The 27508-nt window shown below is 45.8% G+C and overlaps 1 protein-coding gene across 4 annotated transcripts; it reads right to left on the bottom strand.

The window, feature by feature from the left end:
- Window positions 1–23968, bottom strand: PPM1K (protein phosphatase, Mg2+/Mn2+ dependent 1K). 4 transcript variants are annotated; one of them, XM_081207240.1, is made up of 8 exons: window positions 20328–20343; window positions 19076–19210; window positions 17631–18151; window positions 14944–15044; window positions 8067–8232; window positions 7551–7695; window positions 6288–6422; window positions 1–4741 (listed from the first exon to the last, which is right to left on the bottom strand). In XM_081207240.1, exons 3-8 carry the CDS (start codon window positions 18065–18067, stop codon window positions 4610–4612), a joined length of 1116 nt encoding a protein of 371 aa, XP_081063366.1. In that variant the 5' UTR covers window positions 18068–18151; window positions 19076–19210; window positions 20328–20343; the 3' UTR covers window positions 1–4609. The 4 variants fall into 4 exon arrangements, with proteins under 4 accessions (XP_081063366.1, XP_081063364.1, XP_081063365.1 ...); XM_081207238.1 differs by lacking the exons at window positions 19076–19210; window positions 20328–20343 and adding an exon at window positions 23918–23968; XM_081207239.1 differs by lacking the exon at window positions 19076–19210 and having other exon boundaries at window positions 20328–20426.
- Between the last annotated feature and the right edge of the window lie 3540 nt (window positions 23969–27508).

The following is a 27508-nucleotide window of genomic DNA, read 5'->3' as shown; positions in this document are numbered from 1 at the left end:
TCCTTAGCAGCAAGCTGTTTATTAAAATACTCTTCCGTCTCCAACCTGCTTCCACGTATTTTTTTTAAACAAAGTAACTGTTTAAAATGATGCAGCAGCTGTGCCACAGAATCCACAATAGAAATGTCCACATCCAATCACAGCGACCATTAAGAAACTTTAATTATCGTACACACTGCTGTTGATTTTTAAACATACGTGCTAGCAGACCGTGGTGTTGCCTTCGGCAGACATTCCTGACAGAGAGCAAGAGGGGTTTCTCATTAAGCCCCAGCGTGGAAATAGTTAACCATGGTCTGCCAACAGCCTCTGCAAAAATGCAGTGGGGGGGGAGAGCCTGTATTTGGACCACCCAACAAGTTTGCATGCCCCACCCCCAAACCTGAACAATCAACATTCAAATATCTACATTCTCGCCAAGGCAAAAAGTACGCAACACAATTTACACAAGTGCACTTCAGTACTTCCAACAAGTCAGTTAGGATGCATGAAGCTGCCAAGTCACACTCTACATATGCAGGAATTTCCTTACACTGTCATCTCGCCTTTGGGGCGGCATTGCAACCTCCCAACTTTGACTCCCCCGGAGAGGGTCTCCCTCTCTCCAGTACATTCAGCAACGTGATAAAAGGATCTATGGTTTAGTAATATCAAAAGCAATTGAACTTTCCCCAAACCCAGTCTCAGAAACCCACTCACCCACCCTAAAAACTAGCACCTATTAATTCAGTTTGGTTGAATACTTTAAGTTTGCTCCCCACTGCCTACATTTAGTTTGATCAAATCCCTTGTAACCAAATCAACCACCCATTCACTTACCAAAGCTCCAGGTTTTGTGCAAAATACAGGCAAAGTTCTTCCGGCACACAATGAAAGAAAAGGCATTTTCATTCAACAACAAAAAAAGCCCAGGGCGCAGTTTGCATACAGCACGGTCAATGCCTCTCCTGCAGGTAGCCACTGGTGGTTATTTCTGCGCAGTTTGGGAAATGCAACTGTTGCATTTATTACATGACATGCTGGTACACATTCGTGAATCTTCAATCAAGACGTAACTGCGTGTGTTCTTAGATAAATAAGGTATACTATTCATTGTCTCAAATTTTGAGTACAAAATTGTGCATTTGTGGATTGCTATTACTTTAGATCCAAAAATTGTTTACATTAATGTATGAGTTTGTATTAATGTTTATATGTATAACATCTGAACATGGATTAAGTTTGTTTTACTTTTGCTGTGCCATATGGGTCACTTTAAGACAGATATTCTATACCTGTGGATTGCCAACATCTGTAAATCAATATTGTGCTTGTTCATATAACCCTACTTTGTAACAGTTGCTGCTTACCGCAGCTACTACTATGCCATAAGATCCACTGTCCTGTAATATCACATATGGTATATACAGTTATTTATGGTTTTATATTATTTTTGCTGTAAAATGTGTGAGATCACGATATTGTATTTATTTGTATTACTTAGAGTTTTAACTACTGATGAAGCCCAGGATGGCAAAACAAGGTCAATACTCCAGAAACCCTTGTCTTAGACTCTGCAAAAGGATTCTGTGGAACTGTAACAACCTTTCATGTGGATTGTTTGGACCTTATGAACAGACAGGTGGAATAGACACTATTACACAAATGGACCTTATGCAAAAACTGATTAGAGAATGATCTGATCTACTGGGTCTTCTGCTTTGTTCATTTGTTGAACTTTATGAGTTACTTCTGTTGAAATTTATGATTTGATACAATGAATAGTATACCTTATTTATCTAAGAACACAGCCGGTTACGTCTTGTGTGTTTAATGAGTATGCTTTACGTGACCATAGGTTTGTTTGTTGTTGTGTTGGTACACATTAGTGGGCTAGAAGACTTAAGTGCTGGTGGCAGAAACTTTGTTAGGACTGTGACAAATATTTCTTCTTAGTCAGCCTTTGAGCCAATGGAACAATCCCAGCCAATGAGGGATCATTCGATTAACACAATGCCACATAAGTAGGTAGCCAAATTTGGAGACAGGCAGTGACCATTTTGTGGGGGGGGGGGGGCTCTCTCGGTTAATGGCCCCTGTGCATGTCGATGGAGTGAGCATTAGCCCACCCTTCCGGATCCCAAATGACCCACGCTTCAGCGGCTGTGCATCAATTGGACGCGCACAAAAAGGTTGCTGTTTTTATACAAGATCTCCAAAGGCAACAAACCCCAACAGAGAGAGGTCAATGTTCTCCTCACATGGGATAATACATCACCCTGACTCTATAGGGACATACACTTTAGCCCTTTCTCAGCCCAGGTCCCAACAACCTGGGAAGTAGCAAAGAGGGAAACCGTTTTCATATGTGCCGTTGCGGGGACTAAGCGAAACAGCACTGGATGCAAATATTTTTTAACATATTCTTTTACTTATAAAGTAGATATATCATTTCTCTCTATATATCATATATACAAACATGTAGAATACACACAAGATAACACCAGAACAGGACCCAGGGCACCGTTTCCAAAGTACTTTGTGGTTTTCAACAGGTACATGGCCAAAGGAAGCTTTATGAACAGCTGTGCAGAAGTGAAACTGGAATGATTTATGCAAAAGGTGTGGCTCTAATTAGTACTGGCATCAAGCAGCAAGTCCACGGGTTCACATTGCGATCAGGGTTCAGCTAAAAGAGCTCAGCACTGCTACACCTCAGTGCCAGGTAACTTTATAGCGGCTTAATTCTGGGTTTTCGTAGAATCACAGAATTGTAGAGTTGGAAGGGGCCTTGTGGGTCATCTATAGTCCAAACCCCTGCAATGCAGGAATCTCAACTATAGCACCCATGTCTGAAGGCCCATACAACCTCTGCTTGAAAACCTTCAATGAAGGTTCACCACCTTTCCAGGGAGAACGTCCCACTGTGAAACAACTCTTACTGCTTTGGGGTGGCCGTTTTCAATTCCAAGTATTTATGTTCAAAGTATCTATGTCAGAAATGAAGAACTATTGTTGACAGCCTCTAGTACCGACAGTATATAGCAGTATATAGCAGGTGTTCTGGGGCTCCATCTTCCAGCAGTCCCAGCCAGCACGGCCAATTGTCAGGATTATGGGATCTGCAGTCCACAATACCTGCAGCTGCCATGTTGGCTACCCATGATCTAGAAGTGTGAATGGTCTCTGTGACACAACACTCTGGATCATATCCTTGGCCTCTATTACATGAAACCTATTGAAGTCCAGCCAAGGAATGCCGATTGTTCCCTTGGTCCCCCCGTGGTACATTTGAAGTGGGGGAAGTGTAGAATTTCCTGGAGAAACTCTACTTACCTCATTTAAACCTTTTGCTTCCCTCCAGCATTTGCTTCTAAAGTGAAATTCTGATTAAGACGAGTGGCAAGTCCAAATATAACCCTACCCGTTCCCTTACAAAAATCTCCCTTCCAAAGCGTATCCTCAACTTCTTGCTACCTTGGGAAGAGGGAGAGAAATCCCTTAGGAACTTCAACCGTTGTGCAATCGAACACTGAATACCCACTGGGCAACATGTCCCCATCCAAGTTAACTCTGTGCGTCTCGGACAGCATTTTTCAGTGGCTCTGAAAGAGAAGCAACATCTAAAAAAGAACTGAAGAACAAGATGTTCTTTGAAAGGGTTTAGCTCCTGAAAAGCAGTATTTTTTTTAAAAAAGGGGGGATTTCTTAGTATTGGTATATTTAAAGAAAAAACAAATAAATACAGAAAACCTACATTGCTTCCGCCTTTCGGAAGAAACGTGACGATTGCCACAATCCCTGTTAGTGTTGTGTCCACTTCTGCCTTGAGGGGTATGGAGGGGTTCTCCAATTATAAACCCACAGACAGAGGAATAGACATGGGCTTCAGCCCAAGTGTAAAAGCCACATTCTGCTTATGAGAAATTGGACTTAAGGACAGGACATTACACACATACACACAGCTGATATTTTCTGTTTGACTTCCACTGAACGGAGTCTTAGCCCTGAGACCAAGATCCCTTTCTCTCCGGATCTGGACTAACCAAAACCAAAGTCAGCTTTGGTGGTTAACCTGGTGCCAGCAGGCTAAGCAAAGCAAAGCACAGCCAGCCACATTGCCTTCGAATCTCCTGGCTTTCTCTTACTTCTGTTCAAATAGGGAAGGAAAGACTTGTGAGAGCGGAGAAGATGAAACGCCACCTTTTCTCTCCTTGTGCGCTTGCTCCCTTTCGCACTGTGCAAATAAAGAGAGCCCCTTTGGCCTCTTCGCTCTCTCTCTCATCCTCTAAAAACATACGCTGTGCATAAGAAACACTTGGTTAAAAACCCCTTCAGAGGGTTTGTCAGCCAGGTGCAAAGAGCCAACATCTTGTCTGTGCCAAAGAACCAGACAGAATTATCTACGTTGGACGGAGGGGGCGAAAATCGCTGGCTCTGAGATTAAGCAGTAGCAGACGTGTTTGTTAAAGAGGCAACATCAAGTTAACAATGGTTTTCTACCCAGGCAGAAAGCACAAGGTGCTGGGAGAGAGAGAGAGATGGGCGCCACTATCTACAGATCTGCTCTCTGCCTTGCGAGGCCTCCTACAGGACAGTCCAGTCCACATCTCCTCGTAGCAGCAGCGACTCAGGCCCATCTCCCGCTCGAGGCGAAGCTCCGGCTGAATGAGAAGTTGACCTCAGAGTTCTTGTATTTGCCCCAAGCTCCAAACGGCACGACAATGGCAGTGCTGTTATCTTCCGTTCCATACTGTATGGCCTGAGGGAGAGATTGCAAAAGGCACAAAGCTTTAGCCCTTCACTCTGTTCGGCTGTATTCTTTCAACTAAGAATTGATGCAGGCAATCTGGAGTTTTGAAATCCTACCAAAATCAGGGATGGGGGGAAACTGTGACCTGCCCAATGTTGCTGGAATACAATTCCCATCACCCCGATCGTTGGCCATGTTGCCTGAGGCTGGTGGGAACTGGTGTCCACAAGCATCTAATGTATTCCCCAGATAATTCAAATTCAAGGGAAGTCCCACCCCCCAAATTGTGGCTACATTATAGCCTTCCATTCCAAGCACCTCCCAAAGGCGCAAAAGCAAGTGGACTTCATTGCCTGTGATTTGGCAGACTTTGCCTACACTGGAGGGCTTACCCCGCCTTCAAATTTTATCCACTTCTGTCAAAAGAGGAAATGTATGCATATATACACAGGTTTCCCAATTGTGAATGACGTGCAGAAGAGAAATAAAATGGACATAGATGGATCAGTCAAACTGGACAATCCATAAAATACGTTGCGCTGAGGTGGTCTGTTTTACAAACTACTAAAATCAGGATCTGAACCTAATCTTGTTATCAGTACATACTTTCTAGAAACTGAAGTCTGTGACTATTAATAAACAGGAACGGATTGAGAAGGGTGTTGATACAAAAGCTACCCACAAATTTCAGCCACTCTGCACATTTCTGCATGTTGGACCTTTTTAGAAGTCTGTGAATTTCAACATGGGGCAATAGCATCACAGGGTGGTGTGGAAGGAGAAAGAATAGCCCACAGAAGTTTTAACACGGGGTGGATACTGTTTAATAACAATCATCATAATGGTAAAAAAATAATAATACAATTTTGTTCATCATCATCTGGATGCCACTAGCTTAACGTAGCTGCAGCTCCTACAACCATTGGCAATGCTGGCTAGGGCTGATGGGAGCTGGAGTCCAATAGCATCCAAGGGAGCCTCACATCAGTTACTCCTAAGTTACACTATCAATAAATGTGGGGAACAGTGATCTTCAGATTTTGGGGGGAAATAAAACAATGCAGACTGTAGTGTATGGATTTATTTTTTGGATTCCAGCTGACTAGATATGGTAGTCATCCATTGACTGCCTGCGTTGTTCAAAATTAGTATCTTCTCGGTTTGAGTCAGAGAACCGTTCCCAGCAGGTAAACAGTTGCAGCAGCAGTTCTGTTGACTTTTTCAGCATCTGCTTTCCAAAAGCAACTCTTTATATCTGACAGTGAAGCAAGACTATGGGTCCCTGCTGTCCTTGAGCAAGGGCACAACTGAAAGGAAAGTGATGTATCTGAGCTACACCAGCAACTTCCAATTAGCTGTTGAAGACAATAAAACCTAATGGGAAAATTTTCCTTGCAGGAAAACAACCGCCATATACGTTTAACAAACTGGGCTTGTCTCATCACTGGTTTGTAGGAGGTTGTTCCACCCAAAAAGAATGAAGCGGACTTAACTGGCTTTGCTCAAAACTGGACAGTGGTGGTGTTTTCTGTGTTGGAAAGGCAGAAACGCCTACCTGCTCAGTTACGAGGTGAGCTGCTTCCGTGGGATCGTGACACTGGCTAACAAAGTCACAGATTTCTTGGCTGTTCACCATGAAGTTGATGCCATCTGTGGTAAGGACCAGGAAGCTGTCGCTCGCATGGTGCAACTGAAATGACACGCCACACAAACAAAAGTATACTAAATGCCCAGCTTTGAGTAGTGATACAAACGTAAACATACCTATTTCCACAAGTGAGAGCTGCAACAAAGTGTTGCAGTGTGGCGTGATCCTCTTCAGGGTTCCATCAGCCCCCTCTTTCCATGAACCTCAATTTTATTACCCTTCCCTCTAGTTTTATATTACCCCTCCCCCCCAAAAAAGAACCCACACTTTGCATTCTGTGGCCAACCATGTTCAGTCTTCATAGGGCTATTTTTGGGATGAGGGCATCTAGTATATTTTTTATACAGTGGTACCTTGGGTTAAGAACTTAATTTGTTCTGGAGGTCCATTCTTAACCTGAAGTTGTTCTTAACCTGAGGTACCACTTTAGCTAATGGGGCCTCCTGCTGCTGCCACGCGATTTCTGTTCTCATCCTGAAGCAAAGTTTTTAACCCGGGGTACTATTTCTGGGTTAGCGGAGTCTGTAACCTGAAGCATCTGTAACCTGAAGTGTCTGTAACCCGAGGTACCACTATGCTACTGCAAAATTTTGAGCTTCCTTCTCAGCGGCCCCAGTTATGTTACAATCCTGCTGGCCCTCACCTACCGAGTTAACCATTAGAGGGAGGGCAAATACTTTTAACCTGGGTAGCATTCCGATCTTTTCCTCTCTCTCTCTGGCTCACCCTCATTAACCCTATAAGGAAAAGTGAGTAATACTGGCCAGGAACAGAGGTCAGTAGTGGCTCTCCCACCTCCCTCTCAAAGCCAGCTGGGCCTCAAGGGAAGAAAAGATTCCGAGATCCATAGGTATATATCCAAAAATGCATCTCCCTGGAACTTGGCAACTCTGCAAAAGTGGCTTCATTGCCACACACATTCTGTATGCTATCCAATGCACAAATGCTTTGTTGAAAAAAATAAATTAGCCAGGAACCCCCCCCCCCCCAGGTCCAAATACTGTATAGACCAGGCCATAGCAGGGTCTGCCAGGGTACCACAGTCTGAAAGAGCATTGCTGGTGGGAAACACTTCTAAGGAATGGTAGCAGTGCCAGCTATTTAGTGCTGTGCCATCTTTACAAGAAAATGAGGTCAGGGTGTAGAAAAGGAAGGTGCTCAGCCTCTTACCTGAACCCGTTTTGTCTCTGGTTCTGCTATGACACCGTATTTCTTAAGGTCCAAATCTCCTATGCTGCGGGTCATTGCAAGCCTGCCGTTTACGTGGGGCTGTCCCAGGCTGTTCCAGACTATGAAACCACCGGTTTTCTTGATTCTTCGATTGCGCAAACACACAAAGTAGGAAAGGAAGAGAGGATGGAATGTTCACTATGGTCGTACATATCCAAGCACTTAGCACGACAGATTTATGCAAGCGACACCAACCACAGCTTTGCTGTGAAAGAGCTTAGTGTATTTTTGGTCTTTGTGGATGCCGCCCAGAGTGGCTGGGGAAACCCAGCCAGATGGGCGGCGTACAAATAATAAATTATATTATTATTATTATCATTATTATTATTATTATTATTATTATTAGCCCACAGCCGCTTGTTTTCATTCCTTAGCAGTCTTTGCAAGGGATACAAATTTTACACCCCCCAAAACAACAACAACAACAACTCCAGCCCAAGGTTTCTGGTGAAGTACCTTTCCTTCTCATCTTTTCTCTCCGGAGTGTGGTCGATGGTCAGTTTCATGGCTTTCCCCTTGCGACACAGAAGGGCGCGGCTGTCTCCAACACTGGCCACAACCAGCTCGATCCCATCGCGCAACAAGGCCACTGTCGCCGTGGTCCCGGCGTTCAGCAAGGTGGCTACAAAACGTCATGTAAGGAGAGGCAGTCAAGGCCTGAGCACTACACACAAAGCTGCCACTCAACTTAAAAAACTTTAACCACCCGTAAAGAGTCACTGCTGCATAGCTAAAGCTACAAAGACAGGAAACAAGCAGAGTGGGGGCATGCACACAAAGCAGCAACGTTTTGACAACAAGACTCCATGCAATGGGGAGAAAATGTGGCATGTTGGTGCTTGGGCTGGGTGAAGTCTGTGGCGAGTTCTCGTCTATTCTCGTACTAGTAAAACAGGTGCAGCTACAGAGCCTTAAAAGGGACGCGGGTGGCGCTGTGGGTTAAACCACAGAGCCTAGGGCTTCCCGATCAGAAGATCGGCGGTTCAAATCCCCGCGACGGGGTGAGCTCCCGTTGCTCGGTCCCGCTCCTGCCAACCTAGCAGTTCGAAAGCACCCCAGTGCAAGTAGATAAATAGGTACCGCTCCGGTGGGAAGGTAAACTGTGTTTCCATGCGCTGCTCTGGTTCGCCGGCTCCCTTGTACGCCGGCTCCCTTGGCCAATAAAGCGAGATGAGCGCCACAACCCCAGAGTTGTCTGCAACTGGACCTAATGGTCAGGGGTCCCTTTACCTTTACAGAGCCTTAAACAAATGCCCTTACACAGTAGCTTTCTGAAGTACTTTAATTAAACTGGCATGTGCTTTACAGGTGCTGAAGTTCTACGAGTAGTGGGAAAGCCTTTTTCCTTACTCCCGGGTGCTCAGTAGCAAAGCTGCATGGTGCTGGATCAGTTTCCTTTTTGGGAACAGATGCAGGAGAACTAAGCCAGTTGTGAAAGGTATGGCAAGCCTTTCAAGGAAGGGGATCAGGCCAGGTCAGCGTTCGAAATTCAACAGGCGCATTTCGCACCTGGCTATTTGCCACTATCCGTTCTGTTTTATCAGAATGAATTTCAGGAACCAAAAAGCCATACTGAAAAATAGGGCTTTCAAGCCACCTGGTCCCAAAATGGCAGCCATGCATTCCGTTGGGCGAGTGTGACCCTGGTTTATGGACCCATATGGCGCCCAACTTACAGAACTGAATTCCTAACACTGGCGCCAGGTCCTGAGTTATGCCTATTTTTGCCCCTGAACTGAAATGCCAAGAGAATCTACGGCAATCTTTTAATAAGGGGGAGAGTTGAGTTACTGGTTCGTGTATTTTTGTTATTGTTTTTATCACGTATTTAAAGTGTTTCTATATTGTATTTCTTTGTTGTGAACCACCCGGAGATCTACGGATGAAAGGGCGGCATGCATTATAAAAAAAAATATATTAAAAAATAAAGATGAACTGAACACTTGAGGGGCGGGGGGCGGGGAGACATCAAGCCTTGTTGTGAAGTGGAAGCACCACAGAATGGGGACGTTAGATAGGAAAACAAAAGGACAGCAACAGAAGAGGAATCTAAACTAGGCAATGAATTAAAACAGGTATTCTTACTGCAAAGAGCTCGCTGACCAGCTGTTGAAAACTGCCTTTGTAAGGTTGCCCAACAATTTTTGATGGAATAATTTCCCCCCTTCCTCCCATCTCTTCTTGGATGTTTTGTATCATTAGGAAATGTATTTATTTTCTTGCATTCATATCCCACCTTTCCTCCAAAGAGTTCAAGGCGATATACGTGGCTTCTCTTCTTCCCCATTTTATTCCCACAAGAACCCTGTAGGGCAGGTCAGGCTGAAAGTGAGTGACTGGCCTGAGGTCACACAGGGAGCTTAATAGATGAGTGGGGATTTGAGCCCTGGGCAGAATCTAGACACATATAAAAATGCTTTTTAATTTAATTTTATTTTTGAAAAATATATTGAATTTGCCATAAGCTCACCATCACTATGTAGTGTCAAATTTGTATAATGCAAATAAAATGCACTTAAAATGTTGCATTTGCAGCTGTATAGCCAAGTCCCTGGTCTCACGCCTTAAGTCCAACTCTCTAACCACAGAAAGCTCAATGTGGTCATGACATTATAGCACAATCAGCCTGGTATTATTTGTGTTTTGCAAGTACACCTCGTGGACTTGGGTGTGCGTCTTACTTCTAGGTCCACCTGCATAACATTCCTGCACACTCCAAAGCAGGTGCTTAAATAAGGAAAGGGTGGGAAAGGAGAAGCAATACACATGAAATGGAGAGGGGCAAACCACACTTTTCAGCATTGCTCGTAAGATACCTGTTTTAAGTAGCAATATGAATAAAGCACAGCAAGGCGTAAAAGGTTGAGCTAATTTTTGCCTTCTTTCCCAACTCCCCTCTAAATTTTAAAGGCCAGATCTGGAGGCCACCTCTAGTTCCCCCACCTCCCTCGCCCCAATTCAATTCCTTGCTTTTCGAACTGCAGTGCCACTTCAGGAAGAGACTATTATGGGTGCTTCTACACGGAGGTTTAATATGACAAATGGGTCATCGAATTGAGGGGGGATGTTTGCAACAGGCCTTTTTTCTTTAACTTGTTGGATTTCCTTGGCAATGACGCCAGGTGAATGCTGTGGAAAACCTCAGGAATCAGAGCACCCATCCCATAATGAAGCCGTCTGGAATCAGTCCGAGACATCAGGTACAAATGTACAGTGGCAGGACATCTTGAATCAGTGGGTTTGTTTTTCCGCTCTTGGAAAGCACAAACTCCAGGGCAGTTTCGGACTTCATTTGGGGTGGGAATTATCAGACATTGTTATTTTATTTTATTTTTACGCCCATAAAATTAAGGAAAGGCAAGTTGCACATTTTGGGATGTGCATCTGTAACCAAACGTTACCTTAGCATCACTGCTCTAAAAGGCAACGCCTTCCCTGAAACCCCATAGTAAGAGGCTGGCGTGATCTTGCCACCCAAAACCAGAAAAGAGGCACAGATTTGCTCCTCTTGCACAGTGTTAAAAGCCTGACGACATAGCTTTTTGGGATGAGCAATCTACAGCCCTTCTCCAAATACCACACTGAGATTTGTGTGTATGCACACACCCAATGTCTGAGGGTGTTGCAGCGAATCCCAGGGTCATAACTAAAAGCACTCAGGAGTGAGTGCACAGAAATTCCTAGATAGCCTCTGCAAAAGGAGTTAAAGTAATTGACCTCTTATCCTGTTGGATAGGTAGATCCTAAAAGCCTGAGCTACTCAGCACTAAGAAATAACACAGCCCTCAATTTAACGTCCTCTTCCACTTCCTAAATGAATAGTGAAACTTGTGGGAAGCCCTATGTTTTTTTGTTCCTAAGCTTTGCTTCCAGGAGTACCATGCCCAGTTGTGGGTACCACATTTTAAGGAGGACGTTGACGAACTGTCCAGAGGACAGTGATCAAAACAATGAGAGGACTAAGCTGTGTACACACCATACCTTCAAAGCATATTCGTTCCCTCAAAGAATTCTGGGCACTGTGGTTTGTCAAAAGTTGTGGGGAACTAACTCTGCATGTGGAAAACTACAGTACCCAGAATACTTTGAGAGAAAGAACGTGTTCTGAATGTGCTTTAAAAGTATAATGTTTATAATATGGGAGGGACCATTAGGATCAGATGATGCCAGACCACAACTCCCATCATCCCTTACCCATTAGCCATGTTTCCTGGGATGAATGAGAATTGGAGTCCGACATCACTGACGGCCACAGGTTGCTCACCTCTGCCTAAATGCCACAAGCTGAATACATTCATATCAACTGAAGTTTGTACAGGAGTCCTTTCCAAGCTCCATTGGAACGATGGGAGAATGCAAAAAGAAAAAAATGCAAATAGGTGGATTTGTTCCGCAAGCGGTATTGCAGTTCCAAAATCAAGGAATCACACTATTCATAGTCACTAGCAGTCTGCCACCATTTATTCCAAAGGTATCTAGCAGCATAAAAACACATTGGCTCAGAACACAAGTTAATTAACTTATTTTAAAACAAAACAAAAATTTGTTTGCTTCCTAGACAGCTACAGAAATTATATTACTACAGAAATATTATCATCTAAAATCTTTCAAGAGGTATCTTAACACTCACTGGGCACCTTTTAGAGCATGTCGTCACAACTAATGTGACAAAGTGGTTGTGGGAACCTTCCGTTGGTCCCGGCTAGGAACCCGCCAGACTCCTTCACCTGGGACCACATTAAGCAGATCGCTCTTTCCACTGAAGCCCAGCATAGAGTCCCGGGCCTCCAATTCTAGAGCTGTTGGTCAGGTACAGTGTCTGCCATAAATAACATGTACACAGAGGCAAATAGGAAATTCACCCAGGAATTTTGCTCAAAGTAAAGAGAGGAAACCTGCAACACTTGGGATGATCAGAGCTGCAAAAGAGAGCGAAGCATTCCCTCTTAACTCAAGGGCTCTGCTTAGAAATGTTATGGGGGTATATTATTGCACCCAATTTTATTACGCATCCGTCTCCGATAGCAACCATGGCTTGGTTACTAAGCCAATCCATCTGCACACCTCCTGCTGTTCAAACACTCGGCGAGGGATTATGATGTTTGGAATTGCACAACTCTAAAAAGGCAGTTAAAAGGAAAATTTTATAAAGTCCCCAAAGGAGCCTGGCCAAATAAGTGGTTTTATTAGTTGCACTGTGCACATCTGACCTGGGCAAATATATTCAATCACCAGGGAGGGGGGGAAATACCGGGGTGGGTTTGTTTTTTGGCTTCTAGTTTTTAACTGAGTAAAACCCACTTACGCATTTGCCTAGCTGTTATTTGTCCAGCTTTGTTAGGCAAAGATGTATACTTTAAAGGGCACTGCGGCTGTTGTGCTCCAACCAATTTTAACATTAAAAAACCACCATCTCCAGTAGCCTATAAGTACAATTCCCTGGGAATTTAGTTGCACAGCCACACTAAGGTGGATAGGACACATGCAAGGCATAATTCCTGTTCACTTCAGAGCAATGGCCTGGTAGATAAATGTAGCAAATGCATCCAAGTTTGGTGTCACAAATCTGAACATAAAAACAGGCATGTTTCTGCAGCTCTTTCACTTCTTCAGTGTTGCAGGTTAACATATTAAAGAATTTAAAAATCATGGTTTTGATTGGCAACTTCTTAAGACGAGGAAACAAAAATTACACCACACCTTTTTTTTTATTACTAACTATACTGTCATTACTAAATCAACATTGTAAAACAAGACTCAGACTACCCAAACAGCGCATTAACTACAAGTCTGATTGTAATAAAGCATCTGTAAATTGATGGCCCAGGAACATATTTTAAACTTCTGGGGCAGGTAGGCAGTTTGCACTGCTTGCGAGGTGTAATTATGCCCCGTGGGCCAGAGGTTCACCATCACTGATGTATAGGCAGCAATAAAACTGCTAGTACATTTGCAAAGCTAAGCAGGGTCCAGTATGGTTTCAAACTGGATGAGAGACCACGTGTTGAGATTCCTGCATTGCAAGGGCTCAGTATCCCTTCCAACTCTACAATTCTATGATCATAGCCATACAGCCCAATCCCAAGCATACTTTCTCATAAGCAAGTCACATTGGGTTCAAAGGGCTTAGTCTCAACAGAATATGGGCAGAATTGTAGGCTAGATCTGTAGAAGTGTCCTTGCTGGCTATGCAATATGTCCGCCATCCAAGAAGGATACTAAGCTAAACAAATGCTTCCATTAAGATTGCTTATAGTGATATACATGAGACAAAATTGCTGTCATTTAATATATTTTTGCATCAAGAAGTATCTATTTAATTTGGTGAGCAATAATAATTAATCCATGTAAAACTAAACAATACATTAGCAAGAGAATGAGATTAGGCGTTGGGCTGGCAGGCATGTTATATTTTAAGAGAAAGCAGGATGCAAAGAGCCACCAAGGATGAACTTATGAAGCTGTATTGGAACATCAGACCTAAGGTTGATCTTAATATTTTCTTATAAGCCAGGAGTCTTCCCCATCCTTACGGGAAAAGCCGGGGTCTGCTACATGTAAAAATGTGTTCTACCATCAAGCTAGATGTTGTGCTTGGGACTGTTATCAAAAGATGATAGAAAAGCGCATTGGCATGTGTGCTTCTTTTTATCTTAGAACCAAGCAAGTTATCTACAGCCTGAGCCATAACATGAGGCCAACAACATTGCAGGCCTGTCTCCACTGAATTTAAAAACCTGAGTAACTTGCATAGCACCTGCATTTAACACAGAATTGGCACCCACTATCCAACCACTATTATGTGAAGGTACTGGAGATCAATGGCCCTTGCTTTTAAGTAAGACTATAGCCTAGCCTTAAATAGCTTAATCCATGCCAATGACGTTAGCCAACATTACCTCTGTTAAGTGGAGGTCGGTGCATCAACACAGAGATTTTTTATCCAGTGGCAACGAATGGAAAGACTTTTTTGTTCATCGCAACCTTCTAGATCCCAGTCATTTTAACTCAACAGCTCAACATACCTTTTCAAAACTTAAGTCCCGCCGAGTTACACAGAAACTTCTGTATAGTCTCGCGGTGTAAAATCAGCTGTGGACAAATCTGCTTGAAGGTAACATTTCAAATTATTTTAACATTATTTTAAGCAGCACAGGCTTATGAAGCCATGCTAACCTTGTAAAAACAGGCAAGTCCTTCTATATTTTACTTGGCGTTCTCTCTCTACAACTGCTAGCCTCAACTTTCAATAGAAAAAACAGTGGTTTCCACATGAATTTCTTTTTCTCCTGTCTTTCTTTTACGGCTGAACGGAAACAAGCTTCTTACTTACCATCCGCGGACAACTGAGCATGCCTGGCGTACGCTTTGTCTATTTCTAAAAACGCTTTCATCAATACCAACTCCATGTTCTGCTCCTCAGTGAGAAAGCCTCTGGAAAAAACAAGGGAGAGTCTTAAAATTCTCCCCAAGGAAGGAAGTGCAAAAGCTCCAATCCAAGAAACCCTCTAACATCAGCTACTGAGATACAAGTGGCGGTAGTTGCAAAAGCACCAATATCATCCCACTGGCCTTCTCATGGGTAGGCAACTGGTGTCATCACATACAGCTGGAAGGAATCTTGTAGACCAGCGTTCACCAATCAGCTGCCCTTCAGACGTTTGGGACAGCTTCCTTCAGCAGAGCTGGAAGGCCTATGGGGCAGGTTCCAGGTTCAATCCCTCCCAGGTAGGGCTGGGAGAGACAGGTATACCTGAAACCCTGGAAGGCCACTGCTAGCCAGTGGAATGATGCAGAGCTACACAGACCAATATATAAGGCAGCTTCCTCTGTTTATATGAGGGCAGCAGATTGGTGAATGCTGTCATAGGCCATCTAGCCTATGACTTCGTTTGCTTTTATGTTGTGTGTATTTTTGTGTTTTTATGCTGTTGACTGCCCTGTGATCCTTGGATGAAGTATATGTTTAATCAATATATATAAATAAATAGCTCTACTGTCCACTCACTGGAGGAAATCCAAGCTAGACCACCCTAGTAGTCCAGCCTTTGTCTAAAGACCTCCTACAAGGTTTTAACCCAGGGGTTCTCAACCTGTGGGTCCCCAGATGTTGTTGGACTACAACTCCCATCATCCCTGAGCTCTGGCCTTGCCAGCTAGGGGTGATGGGAGTTGTAGTCCAACAACATCTGGGGACCCACAGGTTGAGAACCACTATTTTAACCTTTAAAGCCCTATATGGCCCAGGACCCTCGTACTTACGGGACTACCTTTCCTGGTATGCCCCACGGAGGACCTTATGGTCCTCAAATAATAATATATTGGCGGTGCCGGGCCTCAAGGAGGTTAAACTGGCCTCAACAAGGGCCAAGGCCTTTTTGGCTTTGGCCCCAGCCTGGTGGAACACTCTATTGCAGGAGACCAGGGCCCCGTGGGACTTGACATCCTTCCGCAGGGCCTGCAAGACGGAGCTGTTCCGCCTGGCCTTCGTTCTGGGCCCAGTTTGACCCCCCCCCCAATCTATGGGACCCTGTAAGTTACCTTTTATCGGCTCATGTGGGACCAACATGGATAGCTGGCCCTGATGAAGAAGAGAAGAAGAGTTTGGATTTGATATCCCGCCTTTTACTCCCTTTAAGGAGTCTCAAAGCGGCTAACATTCTCCTTTCCCTTCCTCCCCCACAACAAACACTCTGTGAGGTGAGTGGGGCTGAGAGACTTCAGAGAAGTGTGACTGGCCCAAGGTCACCCAGCAGCTGCACGTGGAGGAGCGGAGACGCGAACCTGGTTCCCCAGATTACGAGACTACCGCTCTTAACCACTGCACCACACTGGCTCCCTGATGAATACTTGAGGTTCCCGACCCCTATGGTTGTAATTCATTGGCAGTCATTTAATTTTATCCTGATTCTAATTTTTAAGCTGTATTTTAATCAATTGTTTGATTTTGTTTTAATGCATTTGATATTTGATATTAGCCACCCTGAGCCTGGTCTTGGCCGGGGAGGGCGGGGTATAATTATTTTTTTTACTTACTTAGTACAAGCACTCATACACCCTCAGACCCCAGATAACCGATCCCACCACTGAACTGCTCTGAACCACTGTTTGAAATTCCCCAGGCCACCTGGTGCCTTTTGCTACTGGTGTGGGTCCAACTACAACTACGTGGAGATCTCTCGGCACCAGGTTGGTGGCTGACATCTCCATCGAGCCAGCTGACTCATGTGAATCATGGGCACCTTTGCTGGGCATCTTAGTCCTCAATTATCCCATCAAGGAAAGTAAGTGCAGCGCTGGGTACAGGTATATTTGACTGTGCTGCAGCCATTCCACAAGCCACCCAAACAGAACTCAGACCAGAGTTTGAGAACCACTGCCTTAGTCCATAGTTAATTCCATTTCCACTGTGTGTGTTTATCCTTCTTGCATAGTGGGACAAGTGAAGTGTTGTAAGAGCAGGCTACAGCCAAGCAATGTAGCTGAGATCATAGAATCAGATTTGGAAGGAACCCTGAACATCATCTCATCCAACCTGCCGGGCGAAGATATCCTGTTGTGGAGACTATAACCATAGTTCATTAATTATTATTATTATTATAATTTGAATTTATATACCACTCTATACCTGGGGGGTCTCAGGGCGGTTCACAGAATAAAATCAAGATAAAAAACCACAAAATACATAATCAAAAGAAAAACAACCCAATAACAACCCCCCCAAAAAGCCATATTTTAAAAGGGCATAGGATGTTAACCAGATCAACCAAAGGCCTGGTTAAAATGGAACATTTTTGCCTGGCGCCTAAAGGTGTATAATGAAGGCGCCAGGCGAACTTCCCTGGGGAGAGCATTCCACAGACGGGGAGCCACTGCAGAGAAGGCCCTGTTCTTGGTTTAAGGTGCCATTGGGTGCCCAGCTTATACACATCAAGAGGTGTCTCCTACTCAACTGTGCAATACCCTCCACCCCACTATAATTAAAAAAAAAAAAAAACCAAGGAGAATTCATGTACTCACTGGATGAATTCCTGCATGTGCTTATGGCAGAAGTCTGCTACCGCCACCCCACCGTGCCCATCGTAAACGGCAAAATACAGGACCTCATCGGTCAGCTGGGCGTAATCAAAGCGGTCTTCGTTTTCCTTCCGCTTCCCAATGTGGCTGGCGCAGCCCACCTTGGACAGGCTGACCTTGGGGATGGGCTTCCCATATTTTATGCTTGGCGGGAGGAGGATGGGCTCATCGATGCGGTTGTCCCAGATCCCGAAGGAGTCCCACGTGGCTGGGCGGCCGCTGCCGTCCAAGTCAAAGCGAGATGTTCGGCGTACGCTGGTGGAGCTAGGGCAGATAGCCGCCGCCCGCTTGTCGTCCTGCAACAGGCGCGATGTCAGCAGCGCTCTCCTCCTCACCTGGTGGCCTCCGTTTCTTACCAGATTAATTAGAGCAGTGGACATAACTTGGGATCCGCGGGTGTTGGGGCGGAGAAGAGAACCGTGGGAAGTGGGTCTCGGAATATCCCCAAAATAAAGAGATGTGGTCTAGGGAGGGGAAACAAAAAAGAAAGTTTGCGTTGTTGTTTTCTACGGAGTTAGGACATATTAGCAGCTGGGGGAAAGTGCATTGCCTGGGGGTCATTAGTCCGATCCCAATCTCAACACACAGCCCCCTATCCAACTTGAAACAGCACTGGACTCTACTTAGCTTTGCAAATGTGCTAGGAGTTTTCTTGCTGTACCAGGTCGGTCCCGTGACTCAGGAACCCAGTTTTAAGACTCCTGCGTGCCAGACATGTCTTTCCATTCTTTTCAATCAAAGCTGAATGAAAGGAAAGGGAACTCATTTCCGTGTACCCTATCAAATGTCAACTCCCAACTGATGAAATGCATGTTTGCTCTTGTGAGTTTTGATAGTCAAATGCACAACAGGCATGAGCCAGTCACAGCTCAGCACTTTTCATTCTCATTGATGTTTAACTTGCATTCACCAAAAAGAAATCAGACTGCAAACGCCCAGAATTTGCGCTAAATTTGCAGCGTACAGCTTCCGGATCATGTGGCCAGCATGACTAAGCCGCTTCTGGCGAACCAGAGCAGCACACGGAAACGCCATTTACCTTCCCACCAGAGCGGTACCTATTTATCTACTTGCACTTTGATGTGCTTTCGAACTGCTAGGTTGGCAGGAGCAGGGACTGAGCAACGGGAGCTCACCCCGTGTTGGGGATTCGAACCGCTGAGGCTCTGTGGTTTAACGCACAGCGCCACCCGCGTCTGCTGCTTAGGAGCAAGCAAAAGGAAGGGATGACACAAGGAACAGGAATCAGTAGCAGAGGGGAAATAAGTCAAACAACCATACAGCTGCAAAAAGTGAATATTACTTGGGGGGCGGGGCGGGGAGGTTTTACTGAGTCCCAGAAGCCCACCAATGTGATCAGAGCCAATACAAAAAAATCACAATTATACCTTTAAGTGTTCTGACCTATTTCAAGAGGAAGCTGATCCTACCACTGGGGATTTTGGCTCGCTAGTGGTGGTGGAATTTTCCACCTACTGCTCAGAAGAATGTTTCAGCAAAGGTGTGTAAACAGCCAGCAGTGCCTGAAGGGTTAAAACAGGTTCAGCGGAAGTTTTTTTTCCACACAAGCTGAGGTGGGAAGATTATAGAGGAATGACCTTGCTTCAGAGTGCAGCCAAAAGCTACAAGGCATTGCTTATGTAAATTCTTTGAAACCAGGAAGGTTTCTACAGTGCAGAAATTTGGATCACTCCCTCAAAGCTTCAAAAAACCTCAGTGACTAGGAGCAGCCTTTTCTCAATCCTGGGCCCCAAATGTTGGGAGGACTACAACTCCCATCATCCCTGACTGCCGGTCCTGCTAGCTAGGGATAATAATAATAATAATAATAATAATAATAATAATAATAATAATAATAATAATAATTTATTGTTTACTGTACCCTGCCCATCTGGCTGGGCTTCCCCAGCCACTCTGGGCGGCTTCCAACCAAGATTAAAAACACACTATGACTAAAACATCAAACATTAAAAACTTCCCTAAACAGAGCTGCCTTCAGATGTCTTCTAAATGTCAGACAGTTGTTTATCTCTTTGACATCTGATGGGAGGGCATTCCAAAGGGCGGGTGCCACTACCAAGAAGGCCCTCTCCCTGGTTTCCTGTAACCTCTCTTCTCGCATTGAGGGAACCGCCAGAAGGCCCTCCTTCAGGTATACTGGGCTGAGGCTGTTTAGGGCTTTAAAGGTCAGCACCAACCCTTTGAATTGTGCTCGGAAACGTACTGGGAGCCAATGTAGGTCTTTCAAGACCAGTGTTATGTGGTCTCGGCGGCCACTCCCAGTCACTATGATGGGATGATGGGAGTTGTAGTCCAACAACATCTGGGGGACTCAAGGCTGAGAAAAGGCTGGGTACTACAGGGTATATAAATGTGTGGATAACTGCTGTAAGAAAAACTGCACTCCTGGGAAGGGGGGGTGGTGCAAAATAACTTCCCTTGGAAGTCCCTTGCCCCATCACCTGTTTAAAGACATAGCTTTCCACATAATCTGCATAGTTACCCGATACAGAAAGGCTACAAAGGCTTTCGGACTCTCTCAATAATTTGAATCCTGCGAGCCATTTACAGCTTTAAGCCCCAAGTTAAGAACATACTCACATGTAAAGCTGAGCAACTCATGCACTTCTAAGGATTTACCTGGCTGTCACTGCTGCAGGATCTTGATTCAAGACCAGCCAGGTAATAGGATGCCTTGCACAGGGTTTATGGTCTGGCAAGTCACAATTGCCTATGTGATGCTTGGATGGGTGTATGTGTTCAAAGACAAACTTGTACAAAGCAGTCACTAACACATCTAATGCTGGTTCGTGGGCACTTTATTTTCTCAGCCCTGCAATGGAACAAGCAGGATTGGTGCATTCCATGCCAACTGGCAACAAGAGATTACAATCCGCTTAAGAAGGCGGGAGGAATTTGATTCAGTTTGCATTTAAAGGCAAATCTACTTTATTGACACTTTCTGAAATATGCCGACTGAAACGCAGAATGTCCTGGGTTCAAATTCCCATTCCAGCTCACTCAGTGACTTTTGATTGGTTCCTCTCTTGCAACCTAACCTACCTTCCAGTTGTTGGCAAGGATCAAATGGGGCAGGGTGGAGAGAAGAGACCTTTGAGCAGGCTTCCTCAAACTCGGCCCTCCAGATGTTTTGTGACTACAATTCCCATCATCCCTGACCACTGGGTCCTGCTAGCTAGGGATCGTGGGAGTTGTAGGCCAAAAACATCTGGAGGGCTGAGTTTGAGGAAGCCTGCCTTTGAGCCCATGGACATAAACTTTAATTTGTTTAGATTCTTACACAAGCCGCCTTTCGGGATTAACCAAGGTGACTTGCGGGATATAAAAACACAAAACTCACCCACAGGGCAATTTGCAAGCCATAAAAGTGCAATTTGAAAAAACCACACTAGGACATTTAAGAAGGTTACAGCAGCAATAAAACATTAAATCAGCACGGGAAAGTATGCAGCAAATGCAGCAAAACAAAGAATTTTAAAAGTAGCAGTTAAATACCAAACAACTAAAATAAATACCAACTAAAAACAATGGGGGGGAGAAGCAGGGACTCCTCAAGGTCTTATTAAATGGAAAAAAGATCAGAGCCACACCTACCTATCTAGGCAAAGAGTTTGAAAAGCATGGAGCCACCATAGGAAAAAGACCTCCCTGTCTAATACTACTTTCAAGCAGGGTCTCAAAGGTCAATCCAGAACACTTTGGAATGGCAATGGACAAAGGGAGAAATCCACTTTCCCGCCCACAGCAAATTACTGCTTTGAGTGCTCAGATCCCCTACACAAGGTCTCAAAGAGATTCAGAGCTCGTTCCAGATTTTGGTGGCCCCTTAAATAAAATGCAAAGGGGGTGTGCGGCAGCCAACACATTCCCTGAAAGGGCTGGCTTCACTACTATCATCACTCCCAGGCCATTTATCTGCCCTCTTCCTTTGAGCAGGGTCCACAAAGCTGCCCAGGGCTTGGCATATGGAAGCAACTTCTCCTTCGCACTACTGACAGATTTAGGAGAAAGCAGGTCAATAGACTACAAGGAGGAGCAACACCAGAGGTCTCTGGGGAGAGATATTGGAGAGGGGGTCCTAACTGAGGCGGGCACAACTCCTGACGTCAGCGCAGGGGTGTGTCTGTTTCCACGAATAGCAAAAAGAATCAGTCTCGCAAGAAACCCCCGAGGGTCATCGAGGCCAATGCAGGCATCTCAACACGCGCTCCCCCATTCAATTTGAACGCATCCCCTGGACCATGGTTAGTTTTGCAAATACGCTAGCAATTATTATTATTATTTTGCTGCACCACTAGGAGGGCACCATGGGCGTATCGGTTGCGTCACGCAAGTTGGAAAATTTTCTCTTCCACCAGAGCGAAGACACCGCCTCCTTGCGTGTAAAGAGAGAAGGCGAGAGAGAGAAAGCCGAGCCACGCCTCTCCTCCCGTCCCCCCGCGGGATGAACAGCAGGCGTTCGTCCAGCGGCTTCAGCTGCGTTCCAAATTTGAATCCGCGTTCCAAATTGGAATTCCCCGGGCTCGCGTTCTAGAACCCGGCGGTTTCCAACCTTCGCCGCCGCTGTTGCGCAGCTCCGTCTGCACCAGCCCAGCCCGCCTTCCTGTTCGAGTTCCTGGCAAGCGAGCGCCATTTGCACCGCAGCCAGCCGAGAGCGCTGGAGGAAGCTGCTACTGCTGCCGCCACCGGCTTCCTTCCAGGCGATTCTTCTAGAAACAGGCACCCTCGTGTGCACCAAACATCGCCTTAAGGAGAAACGCGACTGTGAAGTCGAGACCGGGAGGGAAGGGCCGCCGCGAGTTCCACCTCGTGCGATTCTACTGCAGGCGGAGCGGGGGTGGGGGATACTTGTTTTTTTAAAAAAAAACCGTTGCAAAATAAAAAGGGGGGGAGAACTACCCACATATGTTTCCCCTGGAGAGAAGCCAGCAAGAAACACGATCTCGTTTTCTTGCTTTAAGGCAAGCGCAACGGAGCGGCCTGCGGCTTTAAAGGCGCAACAAACGAACTGGGAATGATGTGTCTTTAAAAAATAATAATCAGGAAGGAGGAATGCAAGGTGAAGGGCTGGATCACATGTCTCTAATGGCAAGCTACCCTCTACAGTTAAGAACTTAAACTAGTGGCCAGGTGAGGGGGCGGCGGCGGAATGAGCAGATAAAATTTATGGGGATCTATAAACAGTTATTACTCGTGACAACTAAAATGGAACGTCCAGGTTCAAAGGCAATTTATCTCTCTGCCTATCAGCTGCCATGGAAACCAGCAGCCGGAGTAGCTGAATCATAGTGGCTAAAGAGGTACCCGGTTCAAATTTCGTCCCAGCCATGTATGCACGGCGTGAATTTAAGCAAAGGCACTCCCTCGACCTCAGCTCTCTGTGGGTAATAATAATGCTGACTTGCCTCAGAGGGTTGTTGTGGAAACTGCATGGGGGGCTGGACTAGATGACCCTGGGGTGTCCCTTACAGCTCTGTGATTCAAAAGGGCCCTGAACATTTGAAAATGCTATGCTTTTTTTGCAACTGAAGGATACAGAATATTAGTCTTGGATCGGCCCTCAGTCACATCCTGACAGGGTCGTCCTAGGTACTTTAAAACTGGAGCATCGAGGTTTCTATGGAAGCCGCCCAGAGTGGCTGGGGTATAAATAATAAATTATTATTTAGGCGGCAGCATCTGTAGCCGTCGAGCGATAAAGTCCTAAGCACATTTGCTTGTGATATACTGTGTTCAGCCAGGCTCTTTTCCACAAGCAAGTACTGTATTCAAATCCGCCCTGCAAGCGCTTCGCTGCAGCCTCTCCCTACCCCATCGACTCCAGGGTGAGTAATCTGAATACATGCAATTTGGGACAACCCTGGAGAAAATGGGTCGAGGCTTGCAAGCCAAAACTGTCAACCGTGCGCGCAACAAAACCGAGAAATTAAGGGAAGTGGGGAAACCCATCCTCTTCCTTAAGCAGGGCATGTCCACATCAAAAACTGAGCACCAAGAGGACGCCTCGGCGGAAAGCCCTGGAAAGGGGACGAACAGCGGCTTGGAAACGTTCCTTCTGCGCGCCAACGCGAGGAGGAGGCGGCGGCTGCAGAGGAGAATTGCAACCTTCCAGCCGCCTCCCATAGCTTCCTGTGAAGCGCAAGCAATGCAAGAAAGATGAATGGGAAGCAAGCGAGCAGCTGGCGAAGGCGCGAGCTTTCTCTTGTTACCTGGCAAGGCTTGCCCTCGAGGAGACGCGTAGCAAGGCGGCCGGTCCTGCCTCCACCCGTGCAAAGAGGAGGAGGAAAAGCAGCGGCAAGCAGCAGTCGACACGCTTCTCCCCGGCGAATTCTCCAAATATTTCCCGGCGCGCAATGGCCGTGCGTAAAAGGCGAGAAACTCGATCCGGCGAGGAGTGTGACAGCTCTCCTGCCCTATCGAGGCAGGGCCCAGCCCGCCTCCCGGAGCCAATCGAAGCCGCGGAGCCGAGCGAGCCTCCTTCCTTCCCTCCCTTTGCCGGCCAAATTCGCCTCGGAGGGGGCGGGCTCCTTTCCTCGAGGTCCGGGGGCGCGTGATGCAACGCGGCGAAATGACACCGGTCCTCCCCGCCCTCTGCACGGGCCAATAGTAGCAGCGCTTACATTTGCGCGCTGGGCGGGTTTCTCCTCTCTTTCCTGATATTTGCATGACACTTAGGAGGGGAGCGAGGTGGGGCGGAGGGTTAAAGCGCTCGCTTGCAAATCCTGGCCAGAAGCCGGCTATGAAAACGGCTTGCTTTGGGCTAGAAACGTTCCCCCGCGTGAGCATCGGCGAGCCTGCTGCGCTTGCCAACTGAGCAGCAGGACGGGGGAAAACAGCAACCTAGTTTTGATCCGCAGGATGGATAATTAGCAAGCTTTCCATTTACGGATCTATGGCGTGGGTTGCAACTATTTGACATAAGGTTGTTGTGTGATCCTTCGGTGAAATGAAATGACGCGTTTGATCTGGAAGTGTATAAAAAACATTGCTTTGGATGTGGATCTTAGCAGCCTCCTCCTTATTTTTGAGCCTGTGCCTGTGCACATTTTTATTTCAGTAAAGGCCTATCTTTTGACTTGAAGCCTGCTTCCTTTCCTTTTGGGTTTCTGTGTCAGTAACCTCCACTCTAGGAACTTCCGTTTAAATTTCTCCAACAGCGTGAACACACTTGGAATAATACTGTGTACAGTTCTGATCGCAGCACCCCAAGAGGGATACTGTAGAACTTTTAAAAGGTTCAGAAAACAGCAACCACAATGATCAACCCAGCCAGATGGGCAGGGTATAAATAAATTGTTGTTATTGTTATTATTAGGCGCCTGGAACAATTCCTTTTCAGTCTAGAAATAAAGCAAATAAGGAGAGGGGGTGTGTAATATTGTGCATGAGGTTGAGAAAAAATACAGCACTTGTTTTTTCTCCTTTAGGAATAATGCTAGAAGCCCAGGCGTCATCCAGATAACCTGAATGTTGGAAGAATTAAGAATGGATGAAAGAAAGTATTTCTTCACACAGCACTTAATTAAACTTTGGACTTCAGTAGCACAAGATGTAGTCATGGCCACCAAAGGGACTTTAAAAGATTAGATAAATTTATAAGGGATTAGATAAAGTGATGAAGGATAAGGCTATCAATGGCTGCGAGTCATTATGGCTGCATCCTATCTCCAGTATTGGAGTCAGTAGCCCTCTGAATATCAGTTGCCAGGGGGCATAAGTGTGGGGAGTGCAGTTATACTGTGCACTGTATGAAGTACAGTCGTACCTCAGAAGTCGAGCGCCTTGAGCTTCGAACGTTTTGGCTCCTGACCGCTGCAAACCCAGGAGTGAGTGTCCCGGTTTGTGAACATTCTTTGGAACCTGAACGTCCGATGTGGGTTCTGCGGGTTCCGATTGGCTGCAGGAGCTTCCTGCAGCCAGTCAGAAGCTGTGCCTTGGTTTTGAAACATTTTGGAAGTCGAACAGACTTCTGGAATGGATTCTGTTCGGCTTCCAAGGTACGACTGTACTTTCTTTTGTCCTGAATCTTCCAACATTCAGCCCAGGAGCTCAAAAGCCAAATGCAAACCTTTTCCTCATATGGGGGTTCTCCCGCCCTTGATCATTTTGGTTTTCCTTTTCTGAAACTTTTCAAACTCCACACTATCCTTTTTAAGAGGTGAAGCAACCACAACTGTATAGTATTCCAAATGGGGTCACATAATACACTTAAAAGTCATTATGATATCACTAGTTTTCAGTTACTTTCTTAATGATCCCTGGCAAGGAATTTGCTTTTTCCGCAGCTGGGTCTTCCCTGACCCATTTCAGGAACTCCTTACACTCCCTGGGAAAATGGAGATTTTCTACATTCAGGTTCCAGTCTCCACAAGGTGCGAATTATGTGTCATTTTAGACAGGGCCTGATGCAATAGTGCTCTGATCTTGCCACTGAAATGCAAGCTTGTAGCAACACATTGGTATGTTTGCTGTCCTGGTTACAATACTGCGAGCTGGTCTATCACAATGGTTATGTTTACAGACTTTTGTGACCCTAGAGGCAGAAATTAAGTGTTCCTTAAGCTTCATGGCTGTGGATGTTTCCTGCAAATACAGAGGGTTGTGACTAGTGCTCAGCCAGTGTGGTGTAGTGGTTAAGAGCGGTAGTCTTGCAATCTGGGGAACCAGGTTCGCGTCTCCGCTCCTCCACATGCAGCTGCTGGGTGACCTTGGGCTAGTCACACTTCTCTGAAGTCTCTCAGCCCCACTCACCTCACAGAGTGTTTGTTGTGGGGGAGGAAGGGAAAGGAGATTGTTAGCCGCTTTGAGACTCCTTCGGGTAGTGATAAAGCGGGATATCAAATCCAAACTCCTCTTCTTCTTCTTCAGCAGATTATGCAGGCAGTTTTGAAGACAGGTGTAAGTTGACAAAGTTAAAGCACATGAGAGCAAATTGGCTGCTGTGGAGGAGTGTCGTTTGCTTCTACTTACAGCCTCCTTGTATATATATATATTTAAAAACAAGCAGTACGGGCCAGTCGTGACCCACTCTAGGGTTGTGCGCTCATCTCACTCAAGAGGCCAGGCGCCGGCGCCGTCCAAAGACACTTCCGGGTCACGTGGCCAGCGTGACGAAGCTGCACTGGTGAGCCAGCACCATTGCCGCACACGGAAACGCCGTTTACCTTCCTGCTATAAAGCGGTACCTATTTATCTACTTGCACTTAGGGGTGCTTTCGAACTGCTAGGTGGGGAGGAGCTGGGACTGAACGACAGGAACTCACCCCGCCGCGGGGATTCAAACCGCCGACCATACGATCAGCAAGTCCTAGGCACTGAGGTTTTACCCACAGCGCCACCCGCGTCTCCCAAGCAAATATTACCTAGGCACTTAAATCTCCAGTCCACTGTAAGCCAAAGGAAACCTCTTGTTGCTAGTGAAAGTGAGGAGTGCATAGCAGTGTTCTAGGGGGTTAATCTCTTAAACTACCATAGAAACGGCACTGCTCTGTTTTCCATTCATTCTGCTCCTTATTTGCTTGGCTCTCCCAACTGGTCCCATCACCTCCTGGCAAATAGAAGGGGAAGAAATGGAGGCAGCGAGAGATTTTACTTTCTTGGGCTCTATGATCACTGCAGATGGTGACAGCAGCCACGAAATTAAAAGACGCCTGCTTCTTTGGAGAAAAGCGATGACAAACCTAGACAACACCTTAAAAAGTAGAGACACCACCTTGCCAACAAAGGTCCGTATAGTTAAAGCCATGGTTTTCCCAGTAGTGATGTATGGAAGTGAAAGCTGGACCATAAAGAAGGCTGAT

This window comes from Podarcis bocagei (assembly GCF_964188305.1).
Source record: "Podarcis bocagei genome assembly, chromosome: 9".
Classification (NCBI taxonomy): Eukaryota; Metazoa; Chordata; class Lepidosauria; order Squamata; family Lacertidae; genus Podarcis; species Podarcis bocagei.
The sequence above is the reverse complement of the archived record's forward strand: the minus strand, read 5'-3'. Positions and strand labels throughout refer to the sequence as shown.

Excerpts from the sequence above, each read along its gene's own strand:
- PPM1K (XM_081207238.1), bottom strand. The coding sequence starts at position 18,067 with ATGTCCACTGCTCTAATTAATCTGGTAAGAAACGGAGGCCACCAGGTG. Across the intron at positions 8,233-14,943 it reads TGCTCAGTTGTCCGCGGATG|CCACCTTGCTGAACGCCGGG; the intron begins GTAAGTAAGAAG and ends GACGTTTTGTAG. Across the intron at positions 6,423-7,550 it reads CAGAGACAAAACGGGTTCAG|TTGCACCATGCGAGCGACAG; the intron begins GTAAGAGGCTGA and ends GTGTCATTTCAG.